The sequence below is a fragment of the Mixophyes fleayi genome, chromosome 8 (genome assembly GCF_038048845.1).
Source record: "Mixophyes fleayi isolate aMixFle1 chromosome 8, aMixFle1.hap1, whole genome shotgun sequence".
Lineage (NCBI taxonomy): Eukaryota > Metazoa > Chordata > Amphibia > Anura > Limnodynastidae > Mixophyes > Mixophyes fleayi.
The window spans coordinates 112,858,681-112,883,074 of NC_134409.1; the positions used below are offsets into that span (position 1 = coordinate 112,858,681).

Consider the following 24,394-nt stretch of genomic DNA (forward strand, 5'->3'; position numbering starts at 1 on the left):
TAATACATTTACATAATAGAAATGATTTCTTTTGATAGAATTATATAGATTTTGGTAATATAAACTGAGTGGAATGTGTTGAATATCTAGACTGCTGTACTAGTGCTATTTGATGCAACTACAGGAGGAATTTCTAACAATGTTTAACGATGGCAGTCACACAAAAGCCTGGATCGTGTATTAGAGACTGTCTCAATGTCTCACCTGCTGGGATAACTTGGCTGCAGCAGCTGCAAGTCCAGTTTCAATAGAGGCAACTCTCGTACCTTCACGAATAGGTCTGTCCTGTCGCGGAATGGAGGGGCCAACTCTTGCTAAATAATAAACATTTAATAAGGAACCAGCATGAATATAATTACATGCGAGAACCTTAAACAGTCATTTAGTACACAAGGAGAAAATTCATATCCTACTTAGAAATTATTTATTTTGTTAAAAATAAAAACTAATATTAAATGACTTTCATTTTACACATCACTTTAAATAACAGCTGTTCGGGGAATTATTGCTAAGGTTAAGTGTCAATTTTCTCATTTAAACGCTTTTCAGTTAGTGCATTGGTTCCCAATGTCAGTCAGTCACCAGACTTCTGTAACAGTCAAGGTTTTAAGGATATTAATGCTTGAGCACAGGTGATTGAACCAAAATGAGGCACTAATTAGGTCACCTGTACTCAAGCCTGGTTATCCTGAAAACCAGGATTGTTAGGGAGTAGGGAGACACTTGAGCACCAGTGCTGGGAAACACTAAGTTAGTTAATGGTTACTGATCAGATGTAGAGATATCACGAGCCAGAGAGTGTATCAAAAATGAAATGGTACAGTGAGCTGTAACACAGTTAATCCTTCAAAATCAGAGGTGAGGTCACCCAAAGTTTGATTGACAATCATATAGTCGATTTCCTTTCTGGTCCTCCCACTGTGCTTGTCCAATCAGTCCATCTGTTCCCAAATAACAGGAACTGACAACTTTTTTTTTACATCACAATTTTTATGTTAAAGTGTTTTCCAGTGTAACACCTTTATAAGAGCAGATGGATTATTAACATTTTACTGACCAGAACATAGGCTAAACATTTTACATTCTTTAATTATATAGAAAGTTGGTTGTATGAACACCACACTCCAAAAACATACTGGTAGGTTAATTGGCTGCTAACAAGTGTGTGTGTGTGTGTGTGTGTTAGGGGATTTAGACTGTAAGCCCCAATGGGGCAGGGACTGATGTGAGTGAGTTCTCTGTACAGTGCTGCGGAATCAGCGGCACTATATAAATAAATGATGATGATGATGATTGTTTCCTATGGAGCTGCCTTTGACATAACAATATGTCCTCTCTTTCACAGAAAACCTTGTAGCCTTCCCTACTGTGTGCTATTATTAATGTTTAGATGCTCGGATAAGCTGCTATACGTTGGCTTAGCTCTGCCCACTTCACATATGGATATACAGCAACTGGCTGAGCATGAAATGATCTGTGCTGCTGTTAACATTCTGATGTGATGATTGGCATTGTTCTAGTACAGCCTACTTCAAACTTATATGTTTATATATACATGTTTATAGTTTGAAAAAAAGGACCCTATGCTGTATGTTCTTTTATCATTGTATCATTACACTAACTGTAACTGTTACATGTGTCCGTTGAAAATAAAATGTTTAAAAAGTAAAATAGTCTGCGCTTCCGCTAACATTCTAATACTCTGATTGGGTACTTATAATAACGCCAAATTTAATCTTACTTGTCCATGTGTATCAAGTTTTACTAAAGGGCGGTTTGTTCAAACCGCCGCTTGTCGGCTATTTTTTCGGATATACTAAAGCCCAAGCCGCTTTTAAAACTGATGCAAGCAAATGATAATCTTGCTTAGTGGGCACTAAAGATTCAGTGATTTTTTTGAAGCCCAGTTTAGAAAATGAAAGGTAACATCTGATTGGCTGATACTGGTAACATCATCAGCTTTATTTTTCTGTTGTCACTTTTTATAAATGCACTTTTGCCCTTTATTTCTTTAAAATGGACCTGTCAGCCAAATTGAAAACTTGATTGTAGTGCAAACGTATGACAAAAACATCAAACGCACATGCAATAATGTATGTGAACCTGTGATGTGTTATGTAGGAGCTGAGTAGGACCCCATTCATTCAACTGCATGAAAACCTGCAATACCTGGCTTTACCTCTCTTGATTCGGTTGCACAGAGATAAATGGGGGTCATGCTCCTTAACCATGAAAAGAAGTTCATACATCCAACTTATTGAAATATAATACACACAGCATTTTTTTTGAATAATCATGGAATTTTCTTTGTTCTTAATATATACAGCACAGTACGATTCCAGTTTCGCTCTTAGTATATACAGCACAGTACCATTCCAGTTCTGCTCTTAGTATATACAGCACAGTACTATTCCAGTTCCGCTCTTAGAATATACAGCACAGTACCATTCCAGTTCCGTACACATCGTCATAGCAGCCTCTAGTCAACAACAAAAATGTTTCCTATTCCATTTCTTTATGATCATAAAGCCTTGAGAATAGTTTCTAAACACAGTGATTGAGTCCATTCAGTGCCACCCATTCTGACTCCCATCAACCCACCACTCAGCAGCATTTTTTCAGTTGTACTGTAATTGTAAATTAAGAAGTATTATACAGTGCACTTTACCAATGAATTATGTGATGATTTTGATGACATGACGTCTTCCTAGGACTAGTTAAAAAAACAAAACTACATTGCATAGCAGAGTATATTTATGTTGCTCTTATCTTGTTTTTTTTTTTTTTAACTTTGATTTAAATAATATTGATAAGACTGATTTTAATCCATTTAAATTGAGTTTAATTGTGGAGTGTTTTGGGTAAACTGAAAAAACACTGCTGTGCTTTATACAACGGTGGAGGACGGGGAGCCTAAGTATCCGGAGGATTGTATAAGATGCATGCTCACCTGTGGGGCTATATGGAGCATCATCAGAACACTTTCGCTTCCTTGAACGAGATTTGAACACAGGATTATCTTCATCTGACTCGAGAGATGGATAAACTACACAAACAGAGATCAGGGTTATTGGAGCGTACTGCGCAATCTCCACCACAAACGGTGAGCAAGCATCTCTAGTGTTCTAAGGACAGAGGGTGGCTATCTAGATTTGGGCAGGACAACTGAGGTAATATACTGTTATCTCCCAGTAATCCCTGAAATTCGCTTTTCATGTATTGATTTACCTCATGTTTGAGGGGGAACTACAATAATATGAATAGAATTCACCATATTTACAAATTCATGAACTGTTTAATTGAAATAATCGTCACTTGAGTTGCCATTTTGAACGCTTCAGCTGAGGTAACTTGTTTCTTATATAAAGATGTTTTGTTTTTTTTAAATAAATAAACAGTTGCTGTAACTTAGTTTATCGTGTGAATACCTTGCAGTGTATCAGCCCACGTTTAAACATATATGAGCTATCAGAATGCACAAGACACAGAAGAAGCGTCAAAATAAACTAAACGTTTGGAACATATTTATAAGTGTCTCCTTGTCAGTGTTAAGTTTACCTAAAAGACATGACATGTGAATTATGCAATGGAAATGAATGGTATACTAAAACAATAAAAAAAAACAAAAGATAAATGCAAATAACAATATCAGTGACTCCAAAATAAAGGAATATTTTGGTTGTGAGCATGAAATAAAAATCATGTTTTTGAGGGCAAATATAGCAGAAAATTAGTTTTGCTATCAGTATTTTCATGAACTGTACTGCCTCCAATGTATTTAGACTTTTTTCTCAGTAGTTAGTACCTTGCAAATACTTTTACACAAAATATTTCCTTAGGGTTATGCAATTTATAACTGATAAGATAACTTAACTGTAACCCGAAAACAAAGGTAAAATGTGTACACTTCAATGTTGTGTATATTGACATGGTGAACAAGTACAGATGCAGGGCTGGCACTACCAATACACAAACCAAGGTGGATGCTGACATGAAGGGAAGGCAGCCAGCTGCTTCTTACTTGTGAAGCTGTTGGCTGCTGCTCCTCAAGGTCAGTGATGGGCTGGGAGTGCGGCGCTTGGCTATGATGTCATAGCTAAGCGCCGCACTTCCAGTCCCAGGAGGAGAGGATGCAGCTCCCACCTCCCGCCTGCTAAAGTAAGATGAGAGGTGGTGGTGGGCGAAAGTGGGTTGCCGCCTCCAATGAGTGGGGGGCTTGGGGCACACCCCAGGGCTTGCGACACGCTGGCCCCGTTCAGATGAAGTACTTTGTGCAGGCTGTGAAATTGTATGCCATGTGCACTATGATGCGCCACAAAAATAGTAATGAACTCTATTCCTTCTCTATGTCTAATTACAACTTGGGAAAAAAGTTTTAGCAATCGTTCGTGTCAGCTTCTAAAGACTTTACTTTCAGCTAAACAAAATACCAAAGCTCTTATTCCTCAATAATTTGAAAACTTTTAAGTGTGCAACAAAAGGTTTTTTTTTTTTAAAATAAATGTGAAAGAGCAGCCCTATTTATGTTTTCTCTAATTCAATGTTAGAAAAGTAATTTATGGTTTCATGTAATTCACTTTCAATGTTTAATTTTTTAATATTTTACTGTCTGATGTGATACAATACCATTTCAGCTTTTAACCTGATCAGGTCCACTATAGCTTAGAACTGGCGATCCACACCTAGGATTAGGAATGTTCATCCAGGAATGGTGGAAAATGCAATCAGAGGATATGGACTACTGTTATAGCCCATATGCACTCATTTTTCTCCATGGGATCTGGCTGTGCAGCAGGAGCACATGATACTAACGCATGTGTTCGAAATAAACCTAGTTCAGGGCACTCAGACACCTTGAGACAATAAAAGATGTCTGTGTCTAGTGACTTTTCAAATTCAGAATGAAAAATAGTTTTGCTGGCTCCTGGTTCAGGCAAGCAGATATGGCAGTAATATTTAATTAATAGAAAAGGAAGAGTTTAATTGTGCTTATTTGCCCTTCCTTATGCTTTAATTAGGCCAATGGATTCTTCCCTAAAATCTGGAGCTTCAATGTCAGGCAAAGCTGGAACCTCTAATACTAAGCATGTCCAGTTTCTCCTGCAGGACTCACAGATATAGGTCTCCAATGATATAACTTAGAGCAGCTCTAGCAGCATGTTGCATATTCTCCAAGAGCTCATCTCTCTCCGTGTCAAAACTATTTGCAATGCTTGCATGTTGTACTCATTGTGATACCTTTTTATGTGCGCTTCCAGCTCACTTGTATGTGTCCTGTGCTGAAAACACAGCATACTCAACATTATGATACCCTAATAAAACAGTAAATGCATGTTGAGTACATAGCTATTTATTTGTACGTATCAATGCCAATTGTGCTCTATGGACTCCTGTGTAAGAGAAGCCGTTCGGCATCACGGATTCACCATTAGGGTCTCTGCGTTTGTCTGACACATGTTTTTGACAGAACTGCACGTAGCCAACTGTACATTATCGCTTTTCCTTATGCCGAGTATGAGGCTTGTTGCACAGTACCACTTTCCTTGTACAATATGCAGTTCTCATGCCATGGCATGTTGGGCAGAGGAAGGCTGGCAATGTCTGGCTTTGAAGGCCATTTCCTCTCCTGATTGTGGAAAAATCCTGAAAGCGGGTGAAGACGGCAAGTAAATCGCCACGTGGGTGCCATTCATAGAGACTGTGGACTGCCGATTGGAGAAATTGTAGCAACAAAGGAGGTCCACTTTTATCTCTTTGGTGACCATCATCTGTAAAAACAGGATTGCCCAGGGGGTACCACCTGCCTTCATTTGCCAGTGCTCAGTGGGCATTTCAAAAGCAAAATCCTTTGCAAATGTTGCATTCAAATTGTAACAAATATGCTTATGTTACTTACATACTGCAGGACATAAAAGTACAAAAGTACAAATATAGGAAATGTATAATTTGTTGAATTCATTGAAAAGTTACCGAGTTATCTAGTGCTCTGACTGTGCCCAATGGTTGTTCAAAGGAACACAGCATTTAAAACCGGAAGCCCATATTGACTTACTGGGCTGTGCTCCCCACTGGAGACAACTTCTAAATCTATTTACAAATACAGATTCTAATTTCAAATGCAGAAGGAGCCTTTTTATCTATCCACAACCATTAAAAAACCTGAATAAAATCTTATTTTGTGTATCAACACACAAGCAAAAATAACGTAATAGAATTGCCCATTCCACAGTCTAGAAAACTACAGAGAAACATTAACAAGCATTTGGCACCAACACAGAGTGACGGCGGCCATGTTGTGGGCGGTACCAATATTGACTAGAAAACTGTGACATCACTGTGCCACAAACTGGAGGCGGCCATTTTCTTGGCTTTAATAATATTTCTGTGAATGCAATCTATCAGTCACAAACACCTCAGCTATGTCATCGGTTGTAGCGAATTAATAGACTGCTCTCAGCCACAAACTGGCTGCCTCTACTACATGAAGTCAAAGGGTGCACTTTATGCCTGGAAAGATCAAAGACACTGACAGAGACTAAAGCACGCGCATTATATGGTACCACCTTATAGCTACCAAGCTAAACTACATTTGCCATTGGCAACATATTTTTTCATACGTAAATCCATCATGAGTTACTGATGAAAATATCATATATCACATAAAAGTCATGGATTTGTAGATTATTATATGTTAATTTTAGATATTGCTTTGCAGTGAGTGCAGTAAGTGATTACATTACACACATAATGCTGCAATACCTCCAACCTTTTCTTGCATCACATACAAACACATAGATGACAATTCTCCCTAAATTCCAAGGACAGCACCAGAACATTATCTGAAAGTGTCTGTCACAGATAATATTGTTGTTATTTTTACCTAATGCACAGCAACCCTTTCTTTGTTTTGTATACAAAGTGTAATTCTTAGATTCTGTTTTTACTTACATGTATATATATTGACAACTTCATAGTTCCACTTCTCTTCCTCTGTATGCTTGGTGTAATTCTTACATTTAGTTTATTCTCTATAGACAATGTGTCAGCACCCCTACCCTTCTACTGTAAGACACCTGCTTTTATGTATGGAAACCCGCACAGGATCACTTCTCTTGTACTGTATATGACAAGTGTAATTTTCAGAACATGTTTTTATGCTGTATTTATGAAACATGGACAGTAGTAATTCTTTCGCATGGGGTAATGTCTAGGTCAAGTGTAAATCTGCATTCCAGCACATTTGCACAGTCTCATTTAGTAGTGTGTCCTTACCATAATCAGAGTCTTTAAAACACGCTCCAAGGTTGTCCTGCTCCTCCTCAAAGTCATCCATAGTGATGTTGTTCTTTGTGGCTTTCTTGCTTCCCCGTTTGCTTGCACACTTGTTGTTGCCTGATTTCTTGGAATTTTGGGCCGATATGGAATTATTTTTTGATTGGTTTGTACTCCACGACGTCTGTAGACAGGAGTCTGAAGGCAAGTTTGCCATCGACAACATGCCCTGTATTGCTTCTTGTGTGCTTGGAGATGCAGGTGGCTGACTGTAGGGCAACACACAAAGCTTATGGTTACAATTTAGCACAATACATATTTTCAAAATCAACAATGAATCAAACTACCAGCATAAAATTCTAATAATAATAGTCCAACTATGAACTGCAAAAGGGCAAATTTGCAGTGCCAATGCAGTGACCCGTTTTATTAAGAAGCACTGGATTTGCAGTACAAGATGTCTGCATGAGTGCAGTTGACGAATCATGGGCGTTCCTTAAAGAGGAAAGATAAGCACATAAATGTTTCTACTTTTCCATCAAAATGCAAAATAGAGATTTAGATTTGTGGAACAAGATTATATAAATAAGAAAAAGGGATGGAGAGGATGTATTTACAGATGGTTGTTTTGCTTTTTTCGGTATCTCTGAAGATCAGGTTTTTTTTCTATACTTTTAATAGGTTGCCTTTTGTACCTGTTATATTTTTGAAGGTAAGTGCATTTCTAGTGCACTTCAATCAATGTAAAAGCTTAAAAACACACAAAGGTGACGAGATAAACACAAGCCTGATGTCCTCTCACTCTCATGATTAATTTAAGACATGAATGAGGATGAACCAAGCGGTACTTTTCTGAAAATAAAACTGAAAAGATAAAATAAATAAAAGGGGTGGCTCTAAAGTGCTAGCGGGTTAGGGTTCACTTTTTCCTCTGTGTCATTGTCAGGGGTGTCTGCAAGCTCACTAAGCTAGAGGCAGATTGATTTCCCAGTGGCAGATCCGAGGTCAGGGACGTGAGAGTGCAGCTTCATATGCGCCAGCTGGACAAGTAGGCACATGTGCACACATAAAGAAGCATTGCAAGTCCATACTACTTGAGGATCATAAATTACTCATTATTGTAGTTATTATTTTATCCATTTCTTCCCTCTGGATGGCTGGCCATCTTACCCTAGTGTCGCTGACATTTTATTCAAAAGGGTGAGAAGAGCAACCAATATGCACCATAAAACACCTTTCTCTCATGCCGGTGCTCCTGAATGGTCCGTCCAGCACACATTAGGGTGCACGACTACCCACCGCTCTCAGAGATGTCTCAGAAAACCAGTAGTGCATCTAGTTATGTGGAGAGTGTGTAAAAATGTCACTCTGCAAAATTGTAAGCGTCACATCAAAGTCCAACCAATTACCTCACCCTGTTCATAAAGTAAACGATTACATTTCATTTAAAATATTCCTGAATTTAGCCTTATTTATGGCTTAACTATTAGAGTAAAGGGTTATTCTTCTCTGCCAATATACAGCATTGAGGAGCAAAATGGGTCCAATTAAAACTTTAGTATAAGAACAGAGAAGTGTGAGCTCAGAGCTGGCACAAAATTTGAAGCCCTTATGCAGAATGGAACTGACCATGTGTCCTACCGCACAGCAAGACATAACCCTGAAACGTGCCCTCACCACACTTTTATCTCAATTCAAGATTTTCGTTCCACAAGTGAAAATCTTGCACCTGTAGTGATCCACAAAATTACCCGCGTCCTTACACCATACTGTGTTAGGAAACATTCATTCGACTCCTCCCCTCTGAAAACACTGACATTTTGCTCCGTAAACCCATGTGCCTTGGCAGAAACCTAGATTGTGTTTGTGCTATTTAAGGCATATGGCGAGTACAAAGCTACATTTGCACAGTGCAGTGGACAATTTTCGATTCACAATTGTCCTTCATTGTCAGCATAAGACAGTTCTTGCTACTGTAGCATTGGGAAGAGTTTCTTCTCATATTTAATAGACAGTCATAGACCACTTTGCCTTAAAAAAAAACCAAAAAAAAAAACCATATAGAAATGCCTGCATGGCACTACAAAAAAAATATTGTAAAACGTCCCCCAAAATTACCATTTGACATCTTTAGTGTTTCTTAAAATTGCTAATTTTTAAATCACAAAAGGTATATCTGAGTAACACAGTTTCTTAAAATTATCATTAACAGTGTGGTTTAAATATGTTAGTTGAGTGCAAATCCAAGCTAGTGTATTTATCTTGTGCAAAAATTGTGACACTCAAAACTAAATGCGTCATTCTATAACAGCATTGTTCATTCACACAGAACGAGATCTTGACTATATGGATGTATGCAAACTGCTTCACATACGCCACCTGACGAATGAGAGTGAATGTTGTCTAGATCTAATACATGACTGGGATGTGATTATATGTAAGTTCTCTGCATGGGATTAGTAGTTCCTTAAATAAGAATTAACCCTAAATCACCCAATAATGAAATCTGAAACTAAATCACTTTCCAAGTGTGTTCTATTTTATAACAGGCTCAGTCGTTATATTACATAAGATCGTTATCTATAACTGGGACTTCTGTGTCAGTGATTTATCATTATTGGTCATGACAGAAACTGTCACAATAAGCCCCACCTCTTCCTGTATACAGCCACGCCCACTTGCCAGCTTTCCCACCCACTCACCAGCTTCAATTCTTGCTGGCTGTGAAGTTTCAAGCCAGACATCTAAAGATAATTCAGTGAACAAGGTTGTAATCAAAATCTATTATAAAATACTTTTTTATTAGGTGAATAATAAAGGTAAAATAAAGATTTCCACATTCCCACCTTTGTATGATATATTTATCATGAGTTGGCATATTATTACTGCAAGAAGGGTGGAGAAGTTTCAAACGTAAAGTCTCCTCACATTGCAATTAGGCACAGTCAAGGGACTGCAAGAAACTTTAAACTACATGCACCCAAAGTGATGTCTGGTTAGCTGATCCTATGCTCCACCATGTCTCCCGTTTCCAGGGAAGCTTTCCAAAGATTTATTTTGAAAATAATTAACATTTATTTTCTTGATTGCAAACTTGACAAACAAATACACTAAAACTTCAGATAAATGGGTGGGATGAATCCAACATTATCCGGTTCTAAACATCTATTGACATATTAGTCATCACGACTAATCAACTATTTTTTTTTTTGTAGAACAACGTTCTTATTTAACCTATTTCATGTACAAAAAGAAAGCAACACATCACTTGTGAAATATGCCACGAAAGTCTACAATTTTTTCCTGTATATGATCTCCTAATTCCTCTCAGAAATAATTGTGGGGGAAATGGACCATCAAACCTGCAAAATTAAACTGCCGCTGGGTATACAAAGATCTCTGCACAATTAACGACTGCATATAAGAATGGTCTGGCTTCAAATAATGATTTATGCACAAGAACTGAGCATTCTACAGTCCTGATATTTATTCTGCATTACAATTTACAAACAAGGCAATTTCTTATGTTTGAAAAAATGTGTGCTTTTTAATACAGCACATCAAAGTGTTTTCTACTCCTTAATGGGAAAATATAATCTAAAAATGAATGATTTAACAATTAGTCAGGGTGTATTCTCTCTGAGAGCTTGTGTATTTACCTGTCTGTGGACTGCTATTGTTGCAAGGTAATACAACGTCTCTGTGAGCTGAAAGAAGAAACAGCCTTAATAACATTATTCCCTAATCATGATCTGGGGTGTTCATTCATTACTCAGCTGAGGATCTCTTGTAAGACACAGGATAGCTGAAGGGCTGTGTAAAACTAAATGGCTCTGTAGACATTATTCCTTAAATTGATAGTATCATCTGCTTTTTAACAATTCTTACTATTTTTGGGTAGTTTGAAAAACTTGTTTTTAAGATAAAAAAAAAACAAAACAAAAAAAGATGAAACTGTAAACAAAACATCCGGCAGCAGATATTTTGTAACTATAAATCTGCAAGGAAAATGACAAGACAGGAACTTCCGTAGCCCCCAAACGTCTCCCATTTGTTTCCATTTATCTTAAACTTGTTAAATTATTAGACAGTGAGTTATCTATTTATCGCTGTTACTGTCAAAACAAAACCATTATCTGCCCAGACCTGCAGTGGTTTGGACAGCAAATTTGGTCAATGTAGACTAATCTGGTCCAAAATGCAGCATGTGTGACCCCCAAAATCAGCAGCAATTCAAATCAACCATTGTCCATTCAGACAGCTCGGAAATCTGCTCAGCCAATGACTTTGATCTGCTAGTGTATTTATTTATTTATTTTAGAAATAGCCATACTCTTATTAAGTAATGAGGATGACTGGGAGAAGAGTTACAATTTGAAAAAAAGAAAAGACGCATGGATTCTACAGAAATTCGGACATTTGCCTTGGGTGTAGTTTTATAATTAAAAGTAAGCAATAATAGTAATTCTGTCACTTCAAAAAAAATCATGCGGCACAATATCTGTCTGCAGCGCTTCAGTCAGATAAATTGTACCGTAATGTCTGGATATAGTATGGAGCTGGAGGTATTCTCACAGATCCAAGCATAAAACGGTCAGAGGCCCCCAAACTCCAGTGCATACAAGGAATTCCTGGGAATGGAACACAGCTTATGGGTGATACAGGTGGGTCTGCCTACCCTGCTTACCTATTTGCGTTATAATCCAAACCGCCGACTTCTTTACTTGCTTGTAAGAGATCCAGAATCCCCCCCGAACTCGTGCTGTCTTTTTTCGCTTTGGAATTCCGGGCTGGTTTTGCTTCCGTGTCAATGTGAAGAGATCCCTCATCTGAGGAGTCATCACTCTAAATGTAGAAACAATTTTCAGAAATTAACAGCAGTATTTCAGGGTATACACTAACATGTCTAGAGTATTTATAATTCCGAGAACTCTAACCTGTCTTGTCTATTAAGAAATCGATTGTATCATAGAGCACTCTATCCTGTCTTGCATACTCGGAACTTAAATCTAAGTTCACTCTAGTTTGTTTCTTGTACCAAGACGTCCCATGTAAAGCTAGGTACACACTACACAGTTTTCATCCAATATTCGGCTCAAACAGCCGACATATGACCGCTCGTACAAAAGTCGGGTCAGTGTCAAAAGTCTGCCCAAATTGACGATTGTCGCCTCATTTGGTTGGTCGTACCGTTTAATATTTTCGTTCCAATCTCATTTCCGCTGTGTAGTGTGTATAAACTTCCAACCCATCCACAACAGTGAGTACGAAATTACAGTTATTGCTCACGACAACATGGCTGTAAAAAGTCGCTAAAAGGACATCCGCTCTTCCCTTTATCGTCCTAAACAAGGCTAGTGTGTATGCAGTCCATGGACCGAGCGATTGGACCATCAATCGCATGTAAAATCGCTCGGCATAAAAAGTTGGTCGAAATTTCTGTAGTGTGTACCCAGCTTAATAGAGCACAATCTAAGACTATGTAACACAAGAAGCGCACATAGAACTCATTGATCATTTAACCTGTCAGCCAATGAACATATGCAGGCCATCAGTAAATGGGATGTTCTGCACTGACTGATCAATTCTTAATCAATCACATTTTGATAGTCTAATAGGTGCAATTTGAAGTGTACACAAATCCCAATTGTCTGCCAATTTTGAAAAAAATTACAGGCAAAATCTGCAGATATCAAAAACATAAGCAATGATTTTAGGCATGCAAGCCCGCTTACTATCTGTCAGCTACCATAATTAATTGATCTGTAAGTAACAGAAATATTGTCATTTCCTCATTAGGAATACACTGACATGATACCATGACCAGTGAGCTAATATAACAAATAACAAGACTGCAGCTGGGCTTAAGCATGGGGGTTCGGAGTTGCAAAGCTCTGATGCGGTGTGGAACCTTGGTGTTGTACTTGATTGTGGCTTGAGCCATTATCAAATCCTCATCTGAAGAACATAGCCAGAATCTTCCAACACTCATATATGCTTTTTTGTCCTCACATGTGGACTACTGCAAAGAACTCTATATGGGTCTCCCAAGAATAACTGCACCACTTGCAGCTGCTACAAACTGCAGCAACCAGGGCCCTAAACCACCAGCCCCGTTCCGGTCACATAATACCTGTTCTTCATTCCCTTCATGGAGCCCTGTTAGTTGGAGAATCTGTTTCAAGATTGGTTTATTGACATACAAAACCCTACATAACCAGGGTCCTGGATACTTGAAGCAACTTCTTATTCCCTACACTCCCACTAACTCTCTTTGATCCACAGATGAAGGACTACTAACAATTCCTATAATCACCCATAATCCATTTGTGGCTTGAGTTTTTAGCTTTGCGGCTCCTACTCTCTAAACCTCACTGCCTCATATAGTCCACTCTAGAAATCTTCAAAAACAGACTAAAGACTTAATTTTCACTGAAGAATTTCATTAATGCCCCTTAATTTTCTAAAAAGCCCAAACACTTAGCCCTCCCTTCTTTAATCCTTTATATGTTTATTTGTATTATGTGTTTTTAATATGTAACTGTATAGTGCTTTGTTACTCCAATTGGGAGAAAAGCACTATATAAATAAAATTATTATTATTAATTTGTACAATCATCTTCCTCATATGCTGCCTATTACATAAATACAATTAAGGGGATGATCAAGTACCCTGGCCTTTAAGAGCACTATATAGATTTTTTTTTCATATAAACTGTCAAAACATAACACACCCTCCAGACACATTGTTCAGCAACTTTTACATTAAACAAAAACAATTTAACAATTAAACGAGATACTGAGAAGAAGTAAATGTAAAATATACTAATCAGGGCTAAAATGAGACATTGTTGATATAATACGTTTCATACCTTATACTTCTTCTCCAGCAGTTTGGGCTTCTTGGGTGGGACAAGTGGAGGAGGTTCCTTGGTATCTGATAAAACTACAGATATAATGGTATGTTAGTCCTGAGATATACTTTGATTTCATTGGCATTTTGCATCATCATATACAGTTTATGTCAGGTGGCAATAGGGTGCCGGGAGACACCCATCATATTACTTGGCACGGTCCTGAATTAAAACGTGGGCATAGGGGTAATACTTATTTTTCTACTGAAATCTAAACCCTGCTGCAGGCTCAGTGACCCAGTTTCCAGCATGGTTGTTGAGTGACTGTTGAAGTAAGATTGTCGCCACGTTCTATAAAGGTACCAGCATTAGTAAAAGCACTTTTAGGGGAAGCGTCAATTCAACGTGATGTTGTGCCTCAATGTATTACAGTAAGGAATCTCTGCTCATTGTTCTGCGCACCTCTATAGGGAATTATTACAAGAATTTCTTGCCGGACATCACCTGTGTCTCCGTGGACTAGCTATTATAATATCCTGTAATAAATGCTTACTCCATAGAGCACTGCAAGAACTGTTGGCACATTACAAATTTAAATGACAACAACAATATTAACCATTAAATAAAATAAAACAACCCTCCTTTCATATGGAATGTTTTCATTTAGCAACATATTCACAGAACAACACTAGAATTATCTGCACATTGACCACAAGAGGTCAATAATTACCACTATTTTCCAAAGGCCAAGTGTCACTATGCAATGTGTGCTGTTTTCTCTCACTTGTGTCACAAGCAGTGTTTTATGAGGCAGGATAATTAATGCTACACGTAACGTTTAATGAATGAAAAGTAGCTATCACACACAAGTTGTAAAACGGTATTGAAGAATTCAAACAGTGTTGTCACTAGTGGCTAAAAATTGCTCCAAAAGACTTATGAAAAGGCTCATATGAATTTTCTGAGCTTTTGGAAGAAGCTGAAACACACATTCTTTATGAATCAGTTTATGTTATAGACCCCTCAGAGAAGACATCCTTAACCTGAATTTACTCACTAAAGACACACTTGGGACAGACCGTAATATAACGGAATAAAAACCATTGATAAAAGTTAGGATATTGTGACGGCATTGAGGCATGCTCTTTGTATGGATAAGAACTGAGATGGATGAAATGGAGGTTAGAATAGATATGTACATTGTAATAGCCAAATAAATAAAACAAAGCATCTTTCACGATCTTTATACAAGCATGATCACGTCTTACATGATAATTCCCTCTTTGTTGTGGTTTTCTTTCTTCTAATTGGAAACTCGTCAATTTTAAGCTCTCCGTCATCAGAGACATATTCATACTCATCTCTGATTGGCTTGTTTTTGTCTTCTTTGAAATTCTGCAGGGAGCCAAAGATGCTTGGACTGTTTTGGGGTTTGATTCCCTTGGTGCTGTGAAAAATATCCACATGTTACAAACTGCACAACAGAAGAATGCACAAGTGTAAGCTCCACTCAATGGAGTGCCTCAGAACTGGTCTAATACATCTCTAAAATGGGAGTTATTGGGGTGTGTGTATGTATAAATCTTCTTATAATCTGTCTAAAGCCACTATCAGATAGAAGAAAAGCACCAAGACAGCAGAACTCCAGAAATGTGAGTCTATGCAATGGTCAGTGATGGTGCTCGCCCACATCTATCAACTTCCCAAATAAGTGGAGACACAAGTGTTGCTTACTGTAGAAGCAGAACCTGGAGAATGACTGAGCAGACTAAGAAATAGTACGATGGGCTTGTAGTCACATATGTCAACTGCACAATAAGCAAAGTCCTATGTAAAAAAAAAGTAAAATAAATGTCACTAAGTGATGACCCTGCGATAAATGACCCAAACCAATAAGATAATACTGTTAAATGGGCTGTCCAACTTGATGACTTTATTGTTTTGAATATATCTCCCAACATATCGGTCAGTCAGTTACCTACCCTCCAGTTATCCTATATACCATTATGCTTTCCATTCACTCCTCTTCAGCTCCCTACCTAACGTTACCTTCCATTTACTACCTTTCTGCTTCCTGCCTAACTACCATCCAGCACTATACCCCAGTTACTCCCATATGTGGTCTGTCCTTCGCCCTACTCCAGACATGATCTACATGTGCCTTTCACCGACTTGGTTTTCTCCTACCTTCTCCATTACCTCTTTTCCCTCACATTTGGTATCCAATAGTACTATCTTCTTCCTACCATCAGCATTTGCCCACATCGGGTACTATATTTAGCATTCCTCCTATACCATTCCAACTTATTCCTTTGTCCCATTTCCTCTTTGCGCCTCCCTGAAACTTTCACTATTTCCCATATCAGTTTCCACAACCTCCCCACCCTTATACTCCTTAGCCCTGCCATTCCTTCCTTCCCTCCGTCACATACTCTGTTCCCTGCCTCCAGCCGCTACCCCTCTCACTCCCCAAAATATCACTATTGATTCCTCCAACTTGCTCTCCCAAAGACTGCCCTTACCCATTATCTCACCTTCAGTTTCAGCTGCATGAACTGCCTTCCCCATCTCTGAGCCCCGCCGTATTCCCATCATCCACCTACTACACACCCCCTGTCACCATACTCTCTTCCGACCACGTTCCTCCAATCGCTGCAACCTTATCCCCATCCCTCCTCTTAAGAACCTCCACTCTATCTGTGCACTGTGGAATGTCAGATCTGTCTGCAACAAGCTTGCTCCCATTGATGACTTTTTCCTATATTGGCTCCTTCAACCTACTTGATCACACTGAAACCTTGATCCTACCTTCTGGCACTGTCAGTTGCTACTCTCCTTTGGTGGTCTATCCTATACACACACTCAACACTCTGTTTCTCCTTTCCCTTCATTCTACTTATCTTTCTTTGAGACTCACATCATACATCTTTTCTCCCCTTTCCACCATTGGACTTGCACCACTTACAGTCATTCACACCCTCCAACACCCCCAGCCCCACCTCTCGCTTCCTCGACAATTTTGTTGCCTTGCTCTCACATTTCCTATCTTCCAACATACCCACCCTCATAGTTGGGGACTTCAACATCCTATTGATACCCCCAATATTAGTTCTACCTTCAAACTCCTCTCCGTAACCTTTGCCCCTTCTCTCACCTTGCCTACTCCTCTACTCCATCATTACCGCTTTCCGGCCAGATTCGCCACTCCATCCACCTCTCTTTATCTTCCTCCACCTCTCCTGTCACCATTGAACCACTCCTCTCTCCCATCTCCTCTCTGCCTTGCCCTAATGCAGCAGTCTCCTTTTACAACTCCATCATCTCCACAGCCCTAGATGAAGCCACCCCTGCCAACACACTTCACCTCTATCATTCTAAACCTATACCTTGATACTTACTCACTACCTTCAGAGATGCTCCCGTTCCGCTGAGCGCCTCTGGAGAAAGTCCTGCTCCAAAGCAGATTTTATGCATTTTGCACTCTCTCTTGCCAAACAATCCAACTTAAAAACCATCATCTCCTTCCAGTCAAAATAACCCCATAGCCTCTTTTCCACTATCAACTCCCTTCTCTGTCTGTCTGATCATTCCTTCAGGTTTCTCTTTTTCAGGTGTCTGCTCCCCTCCTGTTCCTCTATCTGTTGGGATTTCCCAAGGCTCTGTTCTTGGCCCATTACTTTTCTCTCTTTACATCTCCTCTCTTGGTCAACTTACCTACTCATTTGACCTCCAATATCACCTCTATACCAATGACACTCTAAACTACCTTTCCTCCCCTGAACTCTCTCCCCCCTTTCCTGGGTGTCTGATTGCCTCTCTGCCATCTCCGCCTGGATAGCTGTATGTTACCAAAAGCTCAACATATCCAAAACTGAGCTTATCATTTCTCCACCACCTAGCGTCACAACCCCTCCTCTGATCTCCCTTAGGGGTAATGGTGTCGCCCTCCCCCCATGTTCACTATCCATGCTGCTTGGGTGCCATCGATTTAACTCCCCATATCCAGGCCCTTGCCCATTTCTGTCACCTCCACAACATTGCCAAGATTCACCCTTTCCTCCTCCTACATCTCTGACCTTGTCAAGATAAACTCCCATACTCACCTCCTACGTTGTGTCATTGAGCTTCGCCTCTCCTCATCACCTATCACCACCTCACACTCCTGCCTGCAGGACATTGCCTGCGCTGCTACCCTCATTTGGAACTCTCTGCCCCGCCCAATCATACTCGCCCCCAACCTCAAATATTTCTAGCGGCCAGCGCCATCCTAAGACATTCCCTCCTCACGCTCCACCTGCCCTTTTCACGTCACCTCTATCGTCTCTGTTTGCTATCTAATCCTCTTAATGTTAAACTATCACAAGTTTTGCACACTCTCCTCATCCTCTTTGTAATATTTTCATTGTTTTAACTGTGTCGTATTGTGTAGTTACTTTCTCTATAATCTATTGATTTTTACTAATTCTATTGCTTCTCTTGTCCCTTATTTATCTGTATTGTTTTCTCTTTATTTTTTGCACTACTGTGGATTCTGTGGTGCCAAAAAATCAAAGATGATGATGATACCAGATTTGAAATCATGTAGCCTGATCTGTCATGAACCTCTCCTCCTTACAATGAGACTCCTTCCCTAATCTGCTAAATTGTGACTCTCATCAGATAAGAAGATTAGGACTGTTATTGGGTAAGGTGCCGTTCTGCAACTTCCACTAACATAACAGTTTGGGGGGGGATTTAATTGGCTGCGTTACGGGTAACGGGTAAAAGTAACGTGGCCTGCGCATTATTACCGTTATTACGTTAATAATGCTCTTAATTACCGTTATTATGGTAATAGTGTGCTTAAGTACCGTTATTGCTGTAGTTTCAACGCCGGCTTTTTGCTCAAAAAGCTGGGTTAAAACTACCATAATAACGGTAATAGTTTTAACGCCGCGCTAATTCGGGGGGAATTGAATTCCCTCCTTTGCCTTTCTAGTTTGTTCTGTGCTTTCCAGCAAGATCCCAAAAAGCAACCTAGCACAATTACATATTTTAATTGTCCTTGAAGACGACCAGATCTGCTCTGTGCATTGGCTATACTTGTATCAACATAGCAGCTCTGTGCCATATCCAAGGAAAACACAAATAAAAAAAACTGTGGTTGACATATCTTTCTGATCGGTATACACAGAAAGCTATATCAAGTTATTTAGTGAAAATGTCTAAAAGTCATGTACAAACCAATAAATTAAAGTTTACCTGAAGGTGAACAGCTACTTTAAAGGGCTCAGTGGAATCCACTGTTTGTATACAGTACAAAAATCAGACAACTATGAATAAAATTATCACAGAAGATCAAATGCTTCTGCAGCAGAGGTTCATCTAACAATAGAACTATTTACCAACCACTGTGGCTGGATTTATTAAAGGGTCTAAACTATGTGGTGCTCAAGATCTTCCAATTTCGCTCTGCCCAGGGGAGCCCACATGCTCCAAATTACAAATATCTGATGCTATGGATTGCACAAAAGATGAACCCTATGTTAAATATAATTTCAGTTTTGAGTTTGAGAAAATGACATGGCTTAGCCTTTATTTCTGTTGTATTATAATCCCTACACATCTTTTTCATTTTCACTACATAGTGCAGTCTGACGGAATGCAGACTAAAAGCTCGCCCTTTCAGGTTTACAATGTTTGTTGAATCCCCGATTGATGGGAGTACTTGTACTTAGAATTAGAGGAAAGACATTTCAATATTGACAATATTCTTTTTTTTTTTTTTTAAATAAATAAATACATTTAAAAAAAAAAAAAAAAAAAAAATGAAGATTTTGCTGTATTTTATACCTACCTGAACAGTTTCTTGCTAGAGAAAGAGAACTTGAATTTACTGTCCTTGATTGCTGAAAATGGATTTTTTTGCAATTTATGTTCCTCTTCCATTTTTAGCAATGAATCAGGCTTGCTGTTCTGAAAGGCAAGAAAGAAAATGAGTAAGTTAGTGTTTTCAATACGTTTTTGTGTATTTAAAGCTCTAGTCATTGATATTTCTTGATCAAAATCAATTCTAGTGTTCCTTCAAATATGTGTTGAATTATAAACCAATGAAATGTTTTAATATACTGCATGCAATGCTAAATAAGATTAGCTCTCATCACAGACTGTACAATAAGGTGTTACTTGAGGCAATATTTGAACTGTATGTTTTTGTACTTTATTTATCTCATTTATATTTTAGCTCAGAAAACTAGCATCAGGAAACAAAGAGAATAATATACAAATGGTAAAAAGATGGCAATATAAACTATGTCTAAGTCGTTGCTCTGGCCTGAAAATAGCATATTTGCATTGCAACATGGTGCAATTGTAGAAATGAAAACAATGAGTCTGGATAGGTATACTAATATTACCCCCCACTTGTCCAGCATACATTGCTGCCTCCAAGATTTGAGCCTCTTTTCTGCAGGACATTTGAATAAGGTAATTAGGCACACACCAGGAAGCTTGTTCTTCATTTTACAGAGGCAACAGAGTAGTTTTATGTTTGTACAGAGGACGGATAACCTAGGACTTCCAGGTGGAGTGTGTGCTACTTGGTGAGCAAACCAAGTGCTCCTTCATCAGAGCTGTGCGCATAAAAGCAATGTGATTAAATGCTGAAATTGATAGACCGAACACAGGAAAGACACATCTCCCCTTTCTCCTACACTCCTCTAAACTGTTTAATCAAGGAGCAAGGAGGGCGCACAATGCAGTAAAACAACAATAATGGGGTATCCCATTTTTAAAATTATCTCTGAATATAAATAATTGAACTTTGCAAATTAACAATTAAAAAAAAATTAATTACTTTTTTGGCTCTCATAAAACGCCTCCTTGTTCAGAATAACTGTATTGAAAACGGTGTATTTTTAATGAAAAATACAGAGAAACTAAATTGGAAATGGTATTCCTCATTTAGCAATCTGAACGGCTGTGTTTTTTTTTTGCTTTACAAATGAGCTGTAACTGAGCAAGGTCTTTCCTTTTTACAATGACTAATAGGTTTTATCCCCTCACTTCCTTTTAACTCACTTAGATCTCCTAGCAATGATAGCACAAAGCAAAACAGTTCTTCCAAGTGATAATTACATGTAATTTCACCACTGATCTGTTGCAATGTTTCAGACATGTACAATTACTGGTTTGAATGTAATGTAACGGCACAGAATATTCTTGTTTAATTTATGTGACTCACCAGTAAAACTGAAATGAATATTTGAAATAAAATCCTTTGGAAGTATGCAATGTTATACCAGTTAGCAATAACTATTTAGAAAGCAATGCGAGACCACGTCTGTTAAGATAGTTCTGCAATAACAAATTACCTTTTGCTCCTGATAGGAAATACTATAGGAAACTTAAGGTGGTATCACGTGACAGTTTTGCATAGCACAATATTGTTGACAAACAAGTGGCATTCGAAATGTAACAGCAAGAGTGATAATAACCTAAAACAAATGGAAAATATTGGTTCCTAGACATGTGAAACCTCTCCCATTGTCAACATTTTATCAATACTCAGGCTGTAGAACGTCAGGTTTTCTTGACTACAATGTGTCTTTTGCAGCTCATTAAGGGCTAGATTTACTAAGCTGCATTTTTGAAAAAGTGGGGATGTTGCCTATAGCAACCAATCAGATTCTAGCTTTCATTTATTTAGTACTTTCTACAATAAGACAGCTATAATCTGATTGGTTGCTATAGGCAACATCCCCACTTTTTCAAACCCGCAGCTTAGTAAATCTAGCCCTGAGAGTTGGAATTAAAACTCTATCGCAATTTAGTCAATTCTTCTGGTTGGTAAAAGGCATTGCTTAAATGTGGTCATGTAACAACACCCTAAGGGGTTGCCGAAGGGTAATTCCCAAACACCGACATCTGTGTGCTGTAAAGTGCCACATTACCTTCCACAGAGTTGAAATGCCATAATCACAGGTATTTAATAAAGGTGCCGAGCCATGTGGCCCTCTCTGCCATGGACAACAGTGGTGCATTTAACATATAAGAAGTATGGAGAGAAAATTAAACATTAAATTTTATTTTCCAATGCAGCTTTGTTTAAGGTTAAACTATGATGGAGTATTTGGTTTCTATCCATAATGATAAGATAAAAAAACACAAAACACACTGAAGGGGGGGAGGGGGGGAGATGGCCAAACCGCGCACAATGACCTGCTATGCGCACTTCCGGTTATAATTGTAGAGCAATCTCGGCTCGTAGCCATTAAAGTTTTCATACAATGAGCAGAGTTTTGACATTGCAGCTTAGTCTCATCACACCAAGCTCCGGTGGCACTTCTCTTTCACTTTAATTCCCCCACTATAATTTTAATTTGCTCTCAATTGCTATAAAACTTGTGTTGTGGGCCAAACAGTCTCATTTGCTTTCAATTTCTGTTACTTTTATGCATCATACTTCAATGTCTAGAATCCCAATCTGTACAGAGCAGTTATGCTACTTGAGACACTACAAGCCGATCTATGAAGCTTCATCAGAACACACACACATTATATATGTGTTCCCTCGTTACTCCAATAAGTATAATCTCTGCCACTTGCTTTATAATGCCGCCTTCTCTAGAGCAACAGCTTTAACTTGACTTTTAATCTGTAGTTTTAACTATAGGTTATGTATATTATACCCACACATGCAAGATGATGGACTTGATTTAAAGGCCCAGCATCGCTACGGAACAACTGTTACCAACTTACAAAGAGTAGGCTGGCTTTTGCTCACTTTGAGCTGTTCTGATTGGATGAAATGTATTTGCTTTACAAGAGGGTACCACATGTTTAGGTCTCTGCATTGGAAGCACATTTATAATGGGACTAAGCCATACTAAAGCTCATCACAATATCAGCAATAGAAAACGACATCCTGGCTCTGAGTTGTACCTTCCTTAGTTCTTGTACTGCCTTTTGATAATCTGACTTATCCCTTTCTACTTTTACATGCTAGTGGCAAATTAAAGCTTTCAACCAGCTGTGTGTTTAGGGCATTCAATATACCTTATATTTCCATTTTGCTTCTGTTTTGATTTTATTCTGTTCTCGTATTTCAAACTTTTCCACCTCGCTGTTCTGTTTAGGGGTGTCCTCCTTGTTAGAAACACTTATCTCCTCTTTAGGTGCCTGGAAAAAAACACCTATAACTTAATTTCATTGTTAAAGGATAAAAGTTTTATAAATACTGTTTACCTTTACTCAATTTACTTTTCTACGCGCCATGTTCCCATGTATTACTATGAACGGAAGCTGCGATTAAGTTAAATCAAACACATACTTCAATGCAAATCAATAAATGAAACATGGCTGAACTTGTTTGCTTTAACCAACCAATATTTATCCAACAATATATCTCACAATCATGTTTTTTTATTATTATAGACACGGTTGGCAAACAATGATGTAACTATTTTGCAGCGAGACTTGAATTTCTCTGTACATTTGTAATTGAACCAGCAATGCATGAATAGAAAAGTGCCGCCCAGTGGCTTAATTTGTTTGACGTTACCATTGAATATGCTGTAAATGGAACCTCTTCTCTGACACTGGAGTCTGGAGTAAATTTAGTTATAATACAAATGATGTATACTCACTGTCCCCTTCTTTGGTGTGTCCACTTTAATCAAAGCGTCTTTAGTGTGGGCCTCGAGAATATCGAGGTCAGGAGTGGTTGGTTGTGAAGTTGGTGGTGACTCTTTCACCTTCTTTGTCTTCTTCTTCCCTCCCTCCTTGTTTTTAGGTGGTTTTGGAGGCTTAGGCAGTTTTGGAGTTTTGGGAGGTTTGGCACCTTTCGGGGGTTTTGCCTCTTTGGGAGGCTTAGGCGGTTTTGGAGGTTTCGGTGGTTTGGGTAATTTTTCACTCTTAGGAGTCTTTTTTTTCGTAACTTTTTCCACGGGCGGGGAAATGTCTGGCACAGGCGAGGGAGGTTCTTCCTTCTCTATTTTCTCCACCACATTATTCCCTTCCGGGATGGCATTGGCACTAATGTCCGTTTTGTTGACTTTTGACGCATTCTAAATAAAAACAAAAAGCAGTTAATCAGAGGGGCCTTAACTCAATTCTGCTACTCTCGCCAAAGAAGACGATTTCCAAAATGAATTTTGTCATAGAAATGGGCGAGAGGAATTTTTTTTTGGGAGCCTCTCATCTTCAAGAAGGGGGGGGGGGGGGGGGGGGGCACAATTTTATAACATTTAGCAGAGTATTACACAAGATATAAATGTATTAGAATTTTG

The 24,394-nt window shown here is 38.6% G+C and overlaps 1 protein-coding gene across 4 annotated transcripts in view; it reads right to left on the reverse strand.

Moving 5' to 3' along the window:
* PHF2 (PHD finger protein 2) overlaps nt 1–24,394 on the reverse strand; it is a 189,679-nt gene that overhangs the window by 14,052 nt on the left and 151,233 nt on the right. For 2 of the 4 annotated variants that reach the window (XM_075183190.1, XM_075183189.1), the window contains exons 12-20: nt 23,753–24,172; nt 23,163–23,285; nt 19,963–20,081; nt 15,395–15,573; nt 14,145–14,218; nt 11,960–12,117; nt 7,273–7,541; nt 2,951–3,046; nt 205–314 (exon numbers count right to left, since the gene is read on the reverse strand). In XM_075183190.1, coding sequence (XP_075039291.1) covers nt 205–314; nt 2,951–3,046; nt 7,273–7,541; nt 11,960–12,117; nt 14,145–14,218; nt 15,395–15,573; nt 19,963–20,081; nt 23,163–23,285; nt 23,753–24,172 — 1,548 coding nt within the window. Of the gene's footprint in view, nt 1–204; nt 315–2,950; nt 3,047–7,272; nt 7,542–10,931; nt 10,980–11,959; nt 12,118–14,144; nt 14,219–15,394; nt 15,574–19,962; nt 20,082–23,162; nt 23,286–23,752; nt 24,173–24,394 lie in introns of those variants that run through there. The other 2 variants (XM_075183193.1, XM_075183192.1) reach the window with 2 other exon arrangements.